This window comes from Thamnophis elegans, chromosome 16, assembly GCF_009769535.1.
Source record: "Thamnophis elegans isolate rThaEle1 chromosome 16, rThaEle1.pri, whole genome shotgun sequence".
In the NCBI taxonomy this organism is placed as follows: Eukaryota; Metazoa; Chordata; class Lepidosauria; order Squamata; family Colubridae; genus Thamnophis; species Thamnophis elegans.
This window is the reverse complement of record NC_045556.1, coordinates 7,266,881-7,284,680: the sequence shown is the minus strand read 5'-3', so window position 1 is coordinate 7,284,680 and position 17,800 is coordinate 7,266,881. Positions and strand designations below refer to the sequence as shown.

The 17,800-nt window shown below is 43.4% G+C and overlaps 1 protein-coding gene across 4 annotated transcripts in view; it reads left to right on the top strand.

Moving 5' to 3' along the window:
- The window catches only part of LOC116519164 (casein kinase I), a 33,907-nt gene that overhangs the window by 4,712 nt on the left and 11,395 nt on the right, over window positions 1-17,800 (top strand). For 3 of the 4 annotated variants that reach the window (XM_032232892.1, XM_032232891.1, XM_032232890.1), the window contains exons 2-12: window positions 1,786-2,177; window positions 3,112-3,152; window positions 4,167-4,236; window positions 4,866-5,017; window positions 5,701-5,935; window positions 6,739-6,824; window positions 7,413-7,497; window positions 9,959-10,107; window positions 11,973-12,074; window positions 13,502-13,609; window positions 15,283-15,389. In XM_032232892.1, coding sequence (XP_032088783.1) covers window positions 2,000-2,177; window positions 3,112-3,152; window positions 4,167-4,236; window positions 4,866-5,017; window positions 5,701-5,935; window positions 6,739-6,824; window positions 7,413-7,497; window positions 9,959-10,107; window positions 11,973-12,074; window positions 13,502-13,609; window positions 15,283-15,389 — 1,313 coding nt within the window. In that variant the 5' untranslated portion in view covers window positions 1,786-1,999. The remainder of the gene's footprint in view (window positions 1-1,785; window positions 2,178-3,111; window positions 3,153-4,166; window positions 4,237-4,865; window positions 5,018-5,700; window positions 5,936-6,738; window positions 6,825-7,412; window positions 7,498-9,958; window positions 10,108-11,972; window positions 12,075-13,501; window positions 13,610-15,282; window positions 15,390-17,800) is intronic. The other variant, XM_032232894.1, reaches the window with a different exon arrangement.

Genomic DNA, 17,800 nt, shown 5'->3' with positions numbered 1-17,800 from the left:
GGCTGCATCTTAATACGGTCAGTTGGCTCTTCGATTTCAGAACCAAACTCCAAAGTCAGGTTATAAACTCTGTTCTTTATTTCCCCTTTTAGTTTGATGTTTACATAAGTAATTCCCAAATATAACCGATCAGCAGTTTTCTACTCCTTGCTTAGTGTAGTAGCATTAATTATTTGTATGTATTTCTGGCAGTCTTTCTGTTCACTTTGTGGTGATTGCATTATACAATTCTATATCATGGGATACTCAACTGATTTTTTTAAAAAATAATAATTTTAATATGTATCCAGCGCACATTTCAAATTTTAATATCATGCAAGACAGGGTAAGCAGCCCTTACATTGGCATATCAGTCAAAATCCAATGAAAATGTTAAAGCTATGTGCGTGACATATCACCCAGTGATGAGTGATTTTCTATTTGTGATACTCAAAATATTCTCTCCCCTAAACAATCCAGCAGGGTCCAAAAATTGCTGTAATCTAGAATGGATCTCAGATTTTGTCCCTTAAAAACAAAAATAACTCCACAAGCTTCTGCTCAGGACTCAAATTTTGATGTATTTAATACATCAGAAAAGGGCGCTCAGTGGCTAAGACACTGAGATGGTCGATCAGAAAGGTCGGCAGTTTGGCGGTTCAAATCCCTACTGCTGTGTAACGGAGTAAGCTCTCATTATCTACTTGTCCCAGATTCTGCCAACCCAGCAGTTCGAAAGCATGTAAAAAATGCAAGTATAAAAATAGGGACCACCTTTGGTGGGAAGGTAACAGCAATTTGGCATTTAGTCATGCCAACCACATGACCACGGAGATGTCTTTGGACAGCGCTGGCTCTTCAGCTTTGAAATGGAGATGAGCACCGCCCCCTAGAGTTAGGAACAACCAGCACATAATGTGCGAGGGGAACCTTTACCTTAAACACATCAGAATATTTAACTTCTTTTATTCTATTTTGTTCTCATTTACACTTGACACCAAAAGATTAAACTTTTGTTTTGCTTTCAAGGCAAATTCCTTATTGAGACCACACACTTCAGACTTGGTTGAAAACTCAATTTTCCCTGCCTTTTCATGCTGCTGGCTTGAATAGGAGTGGGGGGCGGGGGGAATCCTTTCAAAATAAAAAAAAAAAGTATTAGCCGTTGTACTTAGTTAACTATAGATGCAGCTCAAGATGTGTCATTTCTGGGATATTTTTTACTTCTCATTTTTCTATACTAGAAGTAAATGGAGATGTTTAGGTTTTCTTTTTTGCCAGATGAGTTACAGACTTATTGATTATTACTTACTATTTTAAAAGACAAAAGAAGACAGGTTTTTGGATTATTCAGGACAAAAAGCACCTTGCCTTCTTAATGGCCCTGCCCACTGCCCACTATTTTTCCTGAACTCCCGTAAAGCTCATTGTGTTATCACAGCCATCTAAGTTCCATGAGGCTCTTACATTCTAGGGGGAGCATAGTGACTCAGTGTCAGCCAGCCAGATTGGTTTCACCACAAACATGTAGCTGGAACAAACATTTTTTGGGGGGTTGAACAGCAAAATGCTTTTATGCCTTTCCTTCCCAGGCCAGGTAGGACCACAGAATTAGGTTACAAGTAAATCATAAACCTGTAGTATCAGGGATTGGTAACTTTGACATAGCTCGTTTTGGGCTGTTTAGCCAGTGCAGGCCACCATAAATAATCGCTTTTTTGTTGTACATCCCTGTTGTGTTTCACCTTCTTCCTTTACCAATCGGATTGTGATCTTGCCCCCCCCCCTTTTTTTGCCCCTCTGCAGGTAGTGTAAGGTTTTCCTCTACCTCGCTGAGGACGGTGAAGTCATCCCCGGACCTTCCGTGACAGTGCCTGAACAGCCCGGATATGATGCCAAAAGATCTCCAAAGTATTTTATAGTTTGACCCAATGATTCTTCTGGATCTATATTTCTCTCTTCAAGAATAAGTGCAAAGACCAAATCCTACTTACTATCAGATATTTTTTATTGCAAGATCATGGACCATATTACTAGGGAGAAAGATGAAAGGCGAACAGGGAAAGGGAATCCAGGAAGAAGCACGCACAGTTCTCGAGCATCAAGTTCCACTTCGGCGGCTGGAGTTCTCATGGTCGGGCCCAATTTTAGGGTTGGCAAGAAGATCGGCTGTGGTAATTTTGGAGAGCTCAGGCTAGGTAAGAAGAGCCCGGCGGGTTCAGCAGCTTTCAATCCTGGCTAGCCAGAATCTCCTCCCACAAATGGTCCTCGACTTAGGACCACCACTGATCCCCAAATTTTTGTTGCTCAGTGAGACATTTGTTAAGTGAAGTTTGCTCCGTTTTATGATCTTCCTTGCCACCGTCGTTAAGTGAATCACCGCAAGTGTTAGATTGGTAACACGGTTGTTAAGTGAATCTGCCTCCCCCGTTGACTTTGCTTGTCAGAAGGTCATAAGTGTGAAAAACACAAGTCACTTTTTTCAGTGCCGTTGTAACTAGGAAAGGCCACTGAATGAATCGTCCTAAGTTGCCTGTACATATAAAACACTGCATGTAGTGGTAGCAACGTTTCCTTTTTATCTGTTGCTATAATGCATACAGGCATCATATACATACATGTAACACAGCTTTCTGACTTCCTGTTTGTTCCTTTTTAATGAACTTTGGTTTAGTATTCTTGACATTAATTGGGATTTTTATTACTTGGGTGTTACACCCTCTGCTTGTAATGTAAAGTATTTTGAGGAATAATTCTTTCCTGTATTTCGATATTTACTTTTCAAAGTATATAGACCAGTGTTTCTCAACCTTGGCAACCTGAAGATGTCCGGACTTCAACTCCCAGAATTCCCCAGCCAGCAAATGCTGGCTGGGGAATTCTGGGAGTTGAAGTCCGGACATCTTCAAGTTGCCAAGGTTGAGAAACACTGATATAGACAATCATTAAAAGATTGATTAATTATTTGCAGAAGATAGGTTATTGGGGATAATGTGAGTTGCAAATGAAAGTTGATAATAAATAAACAAGCTATTGAACCTTTTTTTTAAATTTTAGAGAAACCTAACAGCTAAAAATAATAATTTGCATATCCTGGTTGCTATTTGAAACAAAATTCTCTCTCTTTTGCAGGAAAAAATCTTTACACAAATGAATATGTAGCAATCAAGCTGGTGAGTAGTTTTGTGGTTTTAAAACATTTCTGCATGCCGAAGATTACCCCAACAAGAAAAAATTTTCAAGCCACATTTGTCCTGATTACATCCAGCCTACATTTCATATATGTGCTGTAAAGTGATATTACCTTTAAATTTTGTAGAAACCAATTCAGTATCTGCTGTGCTGCTCACTAAAACCAATCCTTGCTCAATTTAAATGCCAGTGATTATTTTTAAAACTCTTACTGCTTGCCACCAAGTTTTTAAAAGGACTGCAGCAGATGAATGGAAGAATCTAATATGAGGAATCCTGCTTATATGCCCGTCCATCAGCTTACCTAAGTCGGTGGGCATGAGAAATAGATTGATTTATGTATTGAATTGGTACGCGTCCATCTTGCTCGCGATAATAGATTCAGTCTGAAAGAAGCCGTTCTGACCAATTTTGGAATACAGAACCGTTTTCTATGGGTGGAGTGGGCTGTTTTAGGATCAGAATGTTTTGAGAGTGAACGTTTTGCCATGTTTGTCATCTTTCCTATGAAGATGGCACAGTCCTAATATGGGTATGTATACATTTAGGAAATGATCATATATTTTAGCATTTATCAACCTTGGCAACTTGAAACCGGGTGGACTTCATCTCCCAGAATTCCACCCAGCAGTTTAGGAGTTGAAGTCCACCTGGCTTCAAGTTGCCAAGGTTGAGAAACACTAATATATCTCATTGAACATTAAAGACGTGGCAGTTTATCTCCTTTTAAAACAATGTGTTTTTTCCACTACTTTTAAATTTATTTATTATATTTATACAGCCATCCACCTCACAAATGTGACTCTGTGGCATAAAATTTTTACAATAGAAAGGCTTTACTTTGAGAGAGAGAGAGAGAGTGTGTGTGTATTCAAATTGGAAAGCAAATTTGCAAAACCAATTTAATGTACTCCTGCTCCTACATTGTCATTTAGTGAAACAATCCACCATTAAACAATCAGTTCATTTTCGTTTCATTATTTTGTGTTTTATAGGAACCATTAAAATCTCGTGCCCCACAACTGCACTTAGAGTATAGATTTTATAAACACCTCGGCTCTTCAGGTAAGAAATCTTTCTCCTAGGAGTTAAAATGAATTGTGGCAACAGGGTGTAGTGAAACTAGTACTTACCCGTATGTTTGAAAGCTACAAGTACCCTAGAAATCAGAGGGTGCAGTTTTTAGCAATGATAAGTGTAGTGCGTATAACTCATCAGATGCAAGACAGGAGCCAAAGGAACATTTTCTGCACCCCCAAAAAACCTTCACTGTTGTTTTTTTAAAAGTAATATATCTCCATTTCGCATTCTTAAACTGATTTGAAACTTGGTGGTCCCTTGGAAAAGTAGTTGGTGATTTGATTGTTTGTCCCAAACAGAAAATAAATAAATAAATAATCTTAGAGGCCATCTGCATAGCTCTGTAAGCCACCATCAAATTCAGTGAATTAATTCTGCCAGCGGTATAAATGTTGCCATGAATGGCTGCGCTGGCATAGGTCTAATTCGGAACTTAAGGTTTCCTTTTGAAAAGGAAAGATCAAACGAAATGTGATGAAGAAACTTGGCATATATTTTTCTAGCACTTTTATTTTGGTGGCCTACATCAAAGCTGGTAGTTCTTTTATCTGTGACATCCTCTTGCTATAGTACAGTTAATATATTTTTTTGTTTTGTTTTTGCATTTGTTTCAGTTGAAGGCTTCCCACAGGTATTTTATTATGGTCCATGTGGAAAATACAATGCCATGGTACTGGAGCTCCTTGGCCCAAGTTTGGAAGACTTGTTTGACCTCTGTGATAGAACATTCACTCTGAAGACTGTCTTAATGATAGCAATTCAGCTGGTGAGTCAAAGAACAGTTTCACGTTTTTGTAAACATCCTCCCTTCTTCCAACCTCAAATATTTCCAATTACAGTGCTGTCTTTTTTTTTGACTGCTGTGCAAACTTTTCTTTGTAAGTTTATTTTGGTTCTATTTAACTACCATGGATTCAGCAAAGGGTTTCCATAATGAAGCTCAGGCACTTGAAAGAACACTAGTTAAGCCAAGCTGCTAGTTTGATTACAGGTGATTTGTGGCTAAAATAGGCTGTATCAAATGAGCGTTAGGAACTGAAATCAGTTCATGGACAGTGGCTTTCAAACTGTTTTCTAGGGACGGTTAGATAGTTTGAGGCATGTTGTGGCCTTTTCTTGGTCCATTTGGTATAACAGTGTAGGATTATAATTTAACATCTTTAATGAACAAAATGCCCAACCCAGAATAATTTCTGTGCATTCTTTAGAAGGTAGCTTCTTAAACCGATTATGATCTGGTTAGCTTATATTTTCCATTTCCTTTAGCTAAATAAAGGAATGCATTTTCACTACGGCAAAAAAGCATCTTGGTATATAAATCTAGTAGGTATTTTCATATCTAGTGATCCTGAACATGCAAACTTTAATTCAAAATACTAGTTTTGAACAGTTAGCAAAGGATTTTTAATTCAGAGATGTAGAGTAACTTACTTCTTTGTCTTTTTATAGCTTACTCGAATGGAATTTGTGCACTCAAGGAATCTCATTTATCGAGATGTCAAGCCGGAGAATTTTCTTATTGGCCGGCAAGGAAATAAGAAAGAACACATCATCCACATAATAGACTTTGGATTGGCCAAGGAGTACATTGATTCTGAAACACAAAAACATATACCTTACAGAGAACACAAGAGCCTTACTGGAACAGCAAGATATATGTCCATTAATACACACCTGGGCAAAGGTTTGTTCAGTATAATATGTTGCACTAATGGATAATTTTCTGTGCTGTTTATATCACACAAACATGTTTGGGAGCTGCTAATTTTCATATTGTGACTCTTTAAAATTAGATAGCAATATGACTTCGGCATGCCTGCAATAAATATGAATTCAAAGAAGTTTATGTTACCAGTACGTGTCCTTTCATAGCTGCTTATCAGCTGGGATTGACCTAGTCAGCCAGCATTTCCAAAATTGTCTACTAGGAAGTGAGAACTACCACTGCTTTTATTCAGTATTTCTTCTCCTTCTGCAAGCAAAACAGAACAACAGTAGCTTCTTCTGACGTTATTCGTAATGACACAAAATTGAAATTTTGTGCTTTTCCACATATTGGGAATTGAAAACAAAACGAGTAAATGAAGCTTTTAATCCTGTTTTTTATTAAGAGAAGAATAAATCAGGTTTACACATTACAAAAAAAAAAAAAAAAAGCCGAGCAAAGGTCAGAAATTGTGATAGGGCAAAACGTCTGGAGAACCCCAGATTGTCCAGTTTAGTTTTAACACAGATGCGTGTTCCATTTGAATGTGAGAATAGCCACCTTGGAGAATATGAATAGCAACTCAGTTCTGTTGTACGTGTAGAACGAACTTTTACTAAATCAGTAATTTCTCAGGCTCCTCGTAGATAACGTTGCTTACGTGTCTCCCTATTTACGGACGTCTTCTTTTTCATATGGAAGTTAATTGCTAGGAATGTAATTACTTACCTAATGTTGATTAAGAATGTTAGAGCAGTGTTCTGTTCTCTTACGTGTTTTAGAACAGAGTCGGCGAGATGACTTGGAAGCTCTTGGACACATGTTCATGTATTTTCTTCGAGGCAGTTTACCATGGCAAGGCCTTAAGGTAGATGCTAAAATGTGCATCAGTTGGGTTTTGGCAGATAGCTTCTGTGTTAATTACCTGCCTCTTCTGACAACTCATTTTTGCTCTCATCCTTTCGGAAGGACATCTCACTGCCAGCATCCAGGTTTCTCCCTCCCACCTAATTTGATAGAGTAGATTTGTTCGGTTGGCCGCTCCAGAAGACATTGGGTGGCTTACAAAAATCCCTGAAATTTTTTTAAAACAAACCAACCCACAACACCCTATTAATATGATTGAATGATCATACTTTCCCCGGCAAGTTAAAAGGGCAGCTAGTATACAGAAAGTGGACCAATTTGGTTTCATTTTGCAGGTGGGAAAAATTTAAATTACTCTTACCCCCCCCTCCCCGGGTTGGTGTTAAAAAGCAAAACTTGCTGAGTTATGATGCAAATAAACATGTGTCAGACGACATGCAAAGATTTAGCTAAATGCTTGCCAAACTTCTATAACTCAACTGAAAGATTGTTCCTCTGGTTACTTCACCTGTCCTTCTCTCCAGGACAGCACCCTACATATTACGACCCAATAATAGTTTTTAAAATTAGAATCCTCTGCATTTCACAGGCTGATACATTGAAAGAGCGATACCAGAAGATTGGGGACACAAAGAGGAATACTCCAATTGATGTTCTCTGTGAGAACTTCCCGGGTAAGTTCTTATGGCTTATCATTTCTGTAAATTACTCCTAGAAATAAGAAGTATTAAAACAGTGACTTTTAGAATGTAGTGAGTGCAGAGAAATAAGGTAAAGGTAAAGGCTCCCCTTGGACATGTGTGCTTGTCGTTCCCGACTCTAGGGGGGGCGTGCTCATCTCCACTTCAAAGCCGAAGAGCCAGCGCTGTCTGAAGACGTCTCTGTGGTCATGTGGCCAGCATGACTAAACACCAAAGGGGCACGAACACTGTGCCACCAAAAGTCCCTATTTTTCTACCTGAATTTGTACTTGCTTTCGAACTGCTAGGTTGGCAGAAGCTGGGACAAGTCACAGGAGCTCACTCCGTTATGCAGCGCTAGGGATTCGAACCACCGAATTGCAGGGCTTTTCTGATCGACAAGCTCAGTGTCTTAGCCACTGTATATATATTTTTTTAACCTGGAAACCATAGTTTAATACATTATGTTTAGAGTTGGCCACAAATTTCGATGACACTTTAAAATCTGACTTTTTCTTGAACCCGTGTGAATAATTACTTGCAAACTCCTGATATTTTGCAATCTACTTCCCATCGGATAAAACATTTTTTGCAGTTGGCTTACAGTCCCAAACATAGGCTGCATTGAATACCTCGTGATGCCCTAGTCTAAAATCAGGCATATTTTATATACTGACTAGGGAATTCTGGGAATTGACGTCTACAAGACTTAAAGTTGCCACAATTGGACACTTCAAGTCTAGACGATACACTTGCATTAAAATAACATAGCAAATCCCAGGTGAAATGTTCAAAGCTTCTCTCATTGGAGCAAACAAGTAAAAAGCATTGTTGACGCTTCTCTTAGATATCTTGTTGGCTTCTGGTTCTGTCAGGCCTGGTACCAGTGGCCTGGATAGTTGTTGTGTCTCCAGTCGTTCAGTTCTGTACCTGACAGAAGATGGTTTCTCCATCACCAAATTTGAAGCTTAAACTGTGGTGCTTGATGCTCTCTTCCTCTGGTGGGGAATAAAGAAAAGATCTGAACACGTGTAGCAAACATTGATTAAATGAGGGAGGGTTTCACCTTGAAACTTCTTTAGAACATGGAGTTCTACCAGTTTACTTCAGTTCTTTTAGAAGTGAACGCGGTGGCCATGTGGCTAAGATGCTGAGCTTGTCGATCAGAAAGGTCGGCAGTTCGGCAATTCAAATCCCTAGTGCTGCGTAATGGAGTGAGCTCCCGTTACCTGTCCCAGCGTCTGCCAACCTAGCAGTTCGAAAGCACGTAAAAAAATGCAAGTAGGAAAATAGGAACCACCTTTGGTGGGAAGGTATCAGCGTTCTGTTTGTCTTTGGCGTTTAGTCATGCGGCCACATGACCACGGAGACGTCTTCGGACAGCGTTGGCCCTTCGGGTTTGAAGCGGAGATGAGCACCGCCCCCTAGAGTCGGGAATGACTAGCACATATGTGCGAGGGGAACTTTTACCTTTACCTAATCCCTGGCAGAGCCTTTCCTGTCTCTGCTTCGAATCACCTGGCCTTTTTATGACTTGGACTTTCTGTTGAGTTCAGCCCTTCCAATCTGGACTCCACAACCCATCAGTGTAAGAAATTCACAGCATACAGAGGTGTATAATCCACATCCCACCATCGCCCAGGCTACTGAAAGCAAGCAGACTGCATCTCCTCCTTAGTCAGTCCTGTGGGTGTGTGAAGATAACATCTGTATTAGAATCCATGAAGTCTTAAATTTCTGCTTCAGCTTGAGTTTTTGAAGTGACCATAGCTACGTATTTTATCTTTATACCCACCGGTGCCCTTAAGTTGAACTTTTATTTATATGCCGCCCTATTCCCAAAAAGGGACTCAGGGCGGCGAACAACTTAAACGGGAAAGGGAAACATACAAGTACAAAATAGACATTTAAAATGACCAACAACCACGCCTGTCGAGAGGGGAAGGGAGCTCATCAACCCCAGGCCTGCCGACACAGCCAGGTTTTAACGGCTTTTCGGAAAGCAGGGAGAGAGCTGAGGGTCCGAATCTCCGTGGGGAGTTCGTTCCAAAGGGCCGGAGCTGCAACAGAGAAGGAGGCCGACCCTGCGCGATCTAATGGGTCTTTGGGAGGTAATTGGCAGCAGGCGGTCTCTCAAGTACCCAGGTCCAATACCAGTTCGGAGAACAAGAACACTAATAGAAACCCTTAATTGTTCCAAAGCTGGTGACTACTAATCGTTTTTGCCCGTAAGTTGGCAAATATTTCAGTGATGTTCATAAGGGAGGCCCCCTTTAGAAACCTGTGGCTGGGTGGCCCATCCATGCGACAGATTTCTCCATCCCCTCTGCCTCTGTAAACTGGTAATTTAGGGGGATTTTAACCTGACCAGTGAGGTAACGCTGAAATATATTCTGCTTCTACTTCTTTCTGAACAGATTGTCTGATGTTGCTTCTTCCTAATTCCCTTTAACAGAGGAGATGGCCGCCTACCTTCGTTACGTCCGACGGCTAGACTTCTTCGAGAGACCAGACTACGATTACCTACGAACCATCTTCACCGAGTTATTTGAAAAGAGGGGATTCACCTTCGATTACGCCTACGACTGGGTTGGCAGGCCAATTGTAAGTGGTCGTCCTGGGGCATCTGCTGTGGTTCTTTCCCCCCCCCCCCCCCAGGGGTTGCTCTTTAAAAGCCAGTTTTGACGCAACCTCTCATTGTCTCGTTATTTGGAAAGTAATGTTACCGCCTGGACAGGTAGCCCTCGACTTGAGAATAATTTATTGAGTGGCCGTTCAAAGTTACAACAGCACTGAAAAAAAAGTGACTGGTGTCCATTTTTTCACACTTAAGATCGTTGTAGCATCCTCATGGTCACATGATCAAAATTCAGGCTCTTTGCAGCTAGCTCACAATTATGACTGTCGCAGTGGTTGAGTTGAGATAGATGATAGATAGATAGATAGATAGATAGATAGATAGATAGATAGATAGATAGATAGATAGATAGATATTTTATTTGTATGCCGCCCTTTTCCCTGGGGGGGACTCAGGGCGGCTCACAGTTCAGGGGGAGGGAGGACAAACCATGTTAAACACATAAAACAATACATTGTTAAAAGCACAACATTCATACAATTCGGGTGGGGTCAATATCTTTAACCCCAGGCCTGTCGGGACAGCCAGGTTTTAAGGGCTGTGCGGAAGGTCTGGAGGGTGGTGAGGGTACGAATCTCCACGGGGAGATCGTTCCATAGGGTCGGAGCTGCCACCGAGAAGGCTCGCCTCCGCGTGGTTGCCAGTCGACATTGACCGGCTGATGGAAGTCGGAGGAGGCCTAATCTATGGGATCTAATTGGTCGAGTGGAGGTAATTGGCAGTAGGCGGTCTCTCAAGTACCCAGATCCAATACCCTGCAGGGCTTTGTAGGTGATAAGTAGCACCTTGAAGCGTACCCGCTTGAGTTTATTATATTTCTATGCCTCCCTATTCCCCGGAGGGGACTCAGGGCGGCTCACAACCAAGTCAGGGGGGGAGTACAGATAAGAAAAAGAACATGAACAAAACAATACCACAATTTAAAACACTCAACAGCCATACCGTTCGAGGGGGGGCAAAAACTCATTAGCCCCAGGCCTGCCGGAACAGCCAGGTTTTAAGGGCTTTGCGGAAGGCCTGGAGGGTGGTGAGGGTCCGAATCTCCACGGGGAGCTCGTTCCAAAGGGCCGGAGCAGCCACAGAGAAGGCCCTCCTCCGGGTGGTCGCCAGTCGGCATTGGCCGGCGGATGGAATTCGGAGGAGGCCTAATCTGTGGGACCTAATCGGTCTATTGGAGGTAATTGGCAGTAGGCGGTCTCTCAAGTACAGTGGTCACGTGATCCCCCTTTCAGACTTTCTGACAAGCAACATCAACAGGGAAGCCCGATTCACTTAACAACCGTGTTAGTAACTGAACACACTGCAGTGACTCCTTGAACAATTGGAGCAAAAAAAAGGTCGTAAAACGGGGCAAAATTCATTTGAGAAATGTCTCAATAAACAACTGACATTTTGGGCATAATTGTGGTCGTAGGTCCAAGGACTACCTGTATTTAGTCGGGAACCTTCCTGCAAACCTGGGTGTTCACACTGTATTTTTCCTTTTCAAAAGGGTTTTTTTCTTTTTCCCTTTGGAACAGGGGAAGTGTTAATGAGCCGAGGTGGCGCAGTGGTTAGGGTGCAGTACTGCAGGCCACTTCAGCTGACTGTTATCTGCAGTTCAGCGGTTCTAATCTCACCGGCTCAGAGTTGACTCAGCCTTCCATCCTTCCGAGGTGGGTGAAATGAGGACCCAGATTGTTGTTGGGGGCAATATGCTGACTCTGTAAACTGCTTAGAGAGGGCTGAAAGCCCTATGAAGCGGTATATAAGCCTAACTGCTATTGCTATTGCTAAACTTGTTTTGCTTTCAGCGAATGTGATTCACACGTGTCTGTGTTTTATTTTCCAGCCCACTCCGGTGGGACCCATGCATATAGAATCGGGACCATCTGTAATGAGAGACGCCCACATACACCGGGATCGATCCTCCGTACAGCCTTACCGAAATCAGGTTGGTTCATCTTATGCCTTAAATGCTTTAAATGTGCCTCCGTATCTCCAGCCTGCGTTCCTAAGAGGGGCACCTAGAAAAGCCAGGGATGTCAATGGCCTTATTAATACTGCTCTTCGTTTTACTCTAGCAAGCTTCCTCTGGCTGCTTTTAGGGTGGGTGAATCTGTTATTTAAAATAAGAATACAAAATGCTCAGGTCTCCAGTGCTAATTGGGAGAAATGACGATCTGAAAACAGAGATTCAACAGCAGTGAGAAAACTAGTTTTCACCCTTAACGACCGTAGCAACATTCCCATGGTGACATGATCAAAACTCAGACCCTTGGCAACTGACTCATATTTATGACGGTTGCGGTGCCCCAGAGTCACGTAGATCCCCTTTTGCGACCTCCTGACAAGCAAAATCGATGGGGGAAGCCAGGTTCACTCAGCAGGTGTGTCACTAACTGAACAACTGCAGTGATTCACTTAACGAAGGTGGCAAGAAAGGTAGTATAATGGGGCAAAACTCACTTGATAAGTCTTCCCCTTAGCAACAGAAATTTTGGGCCCAAATATGGCTGTAATTCGAGGACTACCTGTATATAGATTTATTTTCTGTTTTTAAACGCAGGGAACGCACTTCTGCCTCGACTGCGTTGTGCCTTTAGGCCAGGGGGCCGAAACCCAAGGCCTGAGGGCCGAATCCTGCCCGCAGGGTGCTTAGATCTGGCCCACAGGCCCTCCCTGGAAACAATGAAGGCCTGGCCTGCGGTGCCTCTGCCAGCGAAAACGGAGCTCAGGAGAGCTGCAGGTGACCCACCTGAGCTCCATTTTCACTGGCTGGGGGCTGCAGGAGACAGTCGCAGGCAAAAAGGGAGCTCAGGGGCCCGTTTTCGTGGGTAGAGCACTCGGGCCATCACCGGCTCCCCCGACATGAGTGCCGTCAAGCTGGCCACGCCCCACCTAGCTATGCCCCCCCTCTCCCTCCGAAGTCAGACACAACTCTGATGCGACCAGGGGTGGTATTCGCTTTCTTTCCCTACCGGTTCACAAATGTGAGTGCGTGTGCCCCTGTCCACGCATGCGCTCGGCCTTCCCCCAATGCGCCTTGATCGTGCATGCGGCTTGCACACATGCGTACGGTTTGAAAACATGCCTAAATAAGACGGCGTAGAGCCGGGGCAGGCGGCCCACCCACGATTTCCACTACCGGTTCTGGCGAACCGGTCCGAACTGGCTGAATCCTCTGGACGCGGCCCTCAATGAAATCGAGTTTGACACCCCTGCTGCTGTAGGCCTCCTTGTCAACGGGAATATTCGATGCCCGAAATGCTTTGCTTCCCTCTCCCTCTTGAGCTTTTTTCACACGCTTGCTTGGTTCTGGTTCACCTTTTTGCCTTCCCTCCGGTCTCTCTGCTTTCCTGCATGCTGATGCCTGGGCAGCCTGTGTCCGAACGCAGAGGAGAGTGGGAAATCCCGGCAGTCCGGCAGACCAATGCTATGTTTCTGGCCTCTCACTTGGCTTCCGAACGGCATGGGGGATCTGTCCAGGTATTGCTTTTTTTTCCCCCTCCTCCTCCTCCTCCTCTTCTCTCCCGCACAGCTGCTTGGCTATCTCCCCTTGGGCATGCACAGGGTCCCCTCCCTCTTTTACCTGCAAGGTTTGGCTTTTGCTAGAATGATGAGGGCGGATGGGCATGACATCAGAGGTGCCTGAAAGGCTTAGAACGGAGTGCGATGTTGCTGTCTTGCCATGCTGATTCTTTAGGAAGGCCTTTTCCTAGTCTGGACATCTTCCACAGGTGTGAACTTCAAGGAAGACTAATCTGGCCTGAGAAATGTTGGAATTAATCCACATTAATTGGAGGAGGCTCAAATTGGGGAAGGAGTTTTAGGCAGAACCTAGACCAGTGGTTCCCAAACTTGGCAACTTTAAGACTTGTGGACTTCAACTCCCAGAGTTATCCAGCCAGAAGAGCTAGCTGGAGAATTCTGGGAGTTGAAGTCCACAAGTCTTAAAGTTGCCAAGTTTGGGAACCACTGACCTAGACCACAAATCTAAAAATTTGGATTTTTGCTCAAATCCACATTCTATATACCCTTTTCCTCCCCCTCCCCATCCTCCTCCTCCTTCTCCTAAGGCCAGGCTTCACATTGTATAGTACCGACAGTCCTTGACTTGCAACCATTCATTTAGTGACCATTGGAAATTAACACAGCACAGAAAAAAAGTGACTTATGTCTGTTTTTCACACAACCGTTGCAGCGTCCCCATGATCAGAATTCAGACCTTTGGCAAGTGGTTGATGTTTATGATGGCTGCAGTGTCCCTTTTGCGACCTTCTGACAAGCAAAAGGCATTGGGGAAGCCGGGTTCACTTAACCACCGTGTGACTAAATTAACAACTGCAGGGATTAACAACCGTGGCAAGAACGGTTGGGGCAAAACTCACTTAACAACTATCTTGCTTAGCAACAGACATTTTAGGCTCGGTTGCAAATCGACTACCTGTATGTAACTGATTATTCAGATTTCAGGTGACTTGTGCCAAATTAGCTCCATTGTCCCTTGTGGGATTGTGTATTGTGAGCCACAGTGGCGCAGTGGTGAGAGTGCAGTACTGCGGGCTACTTCTGCTGCCTGCAGGCTGCCTGCAATTTGGCAGTTCAAATCTCACCAGGTTCAAGGTTGAAACCATCCTTCCATCCTTCCGAGGTGGGTAAAATGAGGACCCAGATTGTTGGGGGTGATAGGCTGACTCTGTAAACCGTTTAGAGAGGGCTCTGAAGCACTGTGAAATGGTATATAAGTCTAGGTGCTATTGCTATTGTCAATCAAACACTTATTAAGGATCTTCTGCGCAAAAAAGATCGATGTATTCAGACATAAGTCACTTCATGGACCAAAAACTCTCCATCATCTGAAACCGCCTTCTGTTTTCCTTCCTGGCTCTCTGCCTCCAGAATGAAGCAGTCTCCCCTGTAGTGGTGATTGTGAGTGTCACACCCCTGGCTTCCTGATTAATAGATGTGCCAAGGTGGAGTAAAAGAGGCTGCAAGAGAGAAGGAAGATAGGGTTGATTGCCAACCTGATGACCTCAGGATACCTTAGTTTATAGGGTTTCGAGAAGGCCTGTGGGCTGCATTCGATGTGGCTTTGAGCCACACCTGGTCTTAGGTCCCTAATTAACAGGCTTTTCTTTCTCTGTTGGTATTCGTTCCAGGTGGTAAGCTCAACCAACGGCGAGTTGAACGTTGAAGAGCAAGCAGGAGCACCTTCCAACGTACCACTTGCGGCCCGTACTGAGGTGGAAGTAGTAGAGGAAGCTAAGTATGTTTGCTGTCAAGCAAGGTTTTCCCCTGCATCATCTCCGTGCAAAATATGTTGGTGTGTTTCCAGGCTTCGATGCACCCGTGCCCATAACGTGTGGTCAGATCCTTTTTTCCCCCGCTTTCCTTCTTGCATGGATAACCATGGCGTTGCTGGGTGCAGCTTCTTTTCCCTTTGGGCTGTCCGGGTCATGCTACTTCTGACCCGATGCATGTGCCACAGGTTGGACGGAGGGTTTCAGAAGAATTTTGCAACTGGCATGCGTAACCGATTCCCCCCAGGAGTGAAGGCTTGTAGCTGTTGGTCCTTACTGCCCTTCTCACTTCGAACAACTTCGATTTCTTTGGGATAGTGTAGTCTACTATTCAGAGAGACCCATGTTCCTCTCCTCCTCCCTCCTCAGTCGTCTTCTGAAGATCAAAGGTCCGTGGTGCTTTAACTCTTCTTTGAAAAGAGATGGTTTTTGTGTTCAGTAGGGGAACTTCTTCTGGCTCACAAAAGCCCTGAGTTATTTTGGCCTGCAGTGGGATTTATTTTGCTTCTGTTAGAAGTTGAGGCCATTGCTTTCATCTCTACCATCCAGTGCTGCAGCACATGGTTTATTATCACTTTAGGAAGCATGATAGGGAGCCTCCTCCTCCCTCCATTTCTTTTTCTCCACAAGGGAGGTGAGGACAGACACACTTGGCTATTTACACTGAGAAGAAGTTTCCTCAAAGACTTAGTGAGGGACAAAACTGCTGTTTGTCTTGCCTGACATTATCTTGTGTTGAGACTCTGGAGAGTCTTTCAGCAATCATAACAATATTTCTGTAAGTTTTATGGCAGAGGTGATCCACGACTGGCTAGGCTAAAGGTGAGCTTCCAATATCCTTTCCAGGAAAGCAGGTTATCCGTGCCTTAAATTTAATTAGGCTTCAGGTTCTGAAGCCCCAGCTAGGAGAAGGAAGCCATCGCCCTAAAAATCTTTTAAGACAAAGTTTTTCACTTCGCAAACATTCCCACCTTCTCCTTTAAGGAAACAACAACAACAACAACTATAGCATCTTTGAGCTCAGAAGGAGGAGAATTTTAATTTTTTTTTTTTTAAATAAGCACAGATATCCTCGTGACAAAATATTAGCTTTTCGAGTTGATAACATTTGTCACACAGCAGGTGGTTAGTGACTTTCTGTAGTTGAAAGGCTGGAGATAGGAAAAAGACTGCATTTATTTAACTGCATTTATACCAAGTTGCTGGGAAGAGTCTTCAGCAGTTAGGAGAAGGGTTGGGTTTTTTTCTCCAGGAAATGTTACAGAAATGAACTAAACTTCAGCTCTTAAAAATGTCTGTCTGGGCCATAGCATTAATAAAACGGCCGAAAGAATTGTTCTGTATCTACCAAGCAAAGACAGACCATCCTCTCTGTGATAGGGCTGAAGGAATGGGCTCACTACTTTTCTGTAGTGGTTCCCATCAGCTCTGGAAGTTGACTTGGAGCAGTGTTTCTCAACCTTGGCAACTTGAAGATGTCCGGACTTCAACTCCCAGAATTCCCCAGCCAGCGAATGCTGGCTGGGGAATTCTGGGAGTTGAAGTCAGGAAATCTTCAAGTTGCCAAGGTTGAGAAACACTGATTTGGAGCAATTCCAACTTAGTTCAAATAATCTTTTTATTCCCCAAGTCATTTGGACCTAGGACTGCATATCGTGGACTTTGTCCTTGGAAACATTTATGTCCTTCTCCAGTTTCATGGGAGAAGGTTTCCTCTGGGACGGAAGAAATTAGGGTTGTCCGATCTGGATTGCAAAACAACTAAGGGAAAAAAAAGTTAGTTTTCTATATCGCTCTGGCCATTTAGATATCTGCAGTGCAGAACTGAAAACTGTAACTGAAGTGGAAGTTAGGGAAATGTTAATGTCCACTGGAAGTCACGATTGTTCTCAGCTGTTGTCTAAGTTTTTGGCTCAGGTTTCCAAACCTTCCGCAGAAATGGTACTTCCAAAGTTTACCCTCCGTTATCTTATGACTACTTCCAAGATGTTTCTCAGTCAGCCATCCCTCATAACGCCTTGAATTAGCTGAGAATCCAATGTCATCTTTTGATTTTTCGCCAGGCCACCTCCCTCTTTAAAACCACTTTCCCAGAAGCATCTTCTAACCGAGTGCAAAAGCTGCATCTTTATTCTTAGCGATGTCGGGTCTTATGTTTGTAGCATGTAACTGTCCCTCAAGTCATTAAGGTGTTCGCATCTGGACCTTCCCAGGGAATTTCTTTAGGGTTTTCTTTTCCAAGAAATAGTCCAGGAAGCTTCCCGCTCCCTTCTGCCAAGGCCTCACTGAAGACATTCCTCCTGCTTGTGATCATATCGGGTCTTGGTCTATTGCAAAGGCTTCTTTTTGTCCGTCTGAGAAAGAGCCCACCACGGTC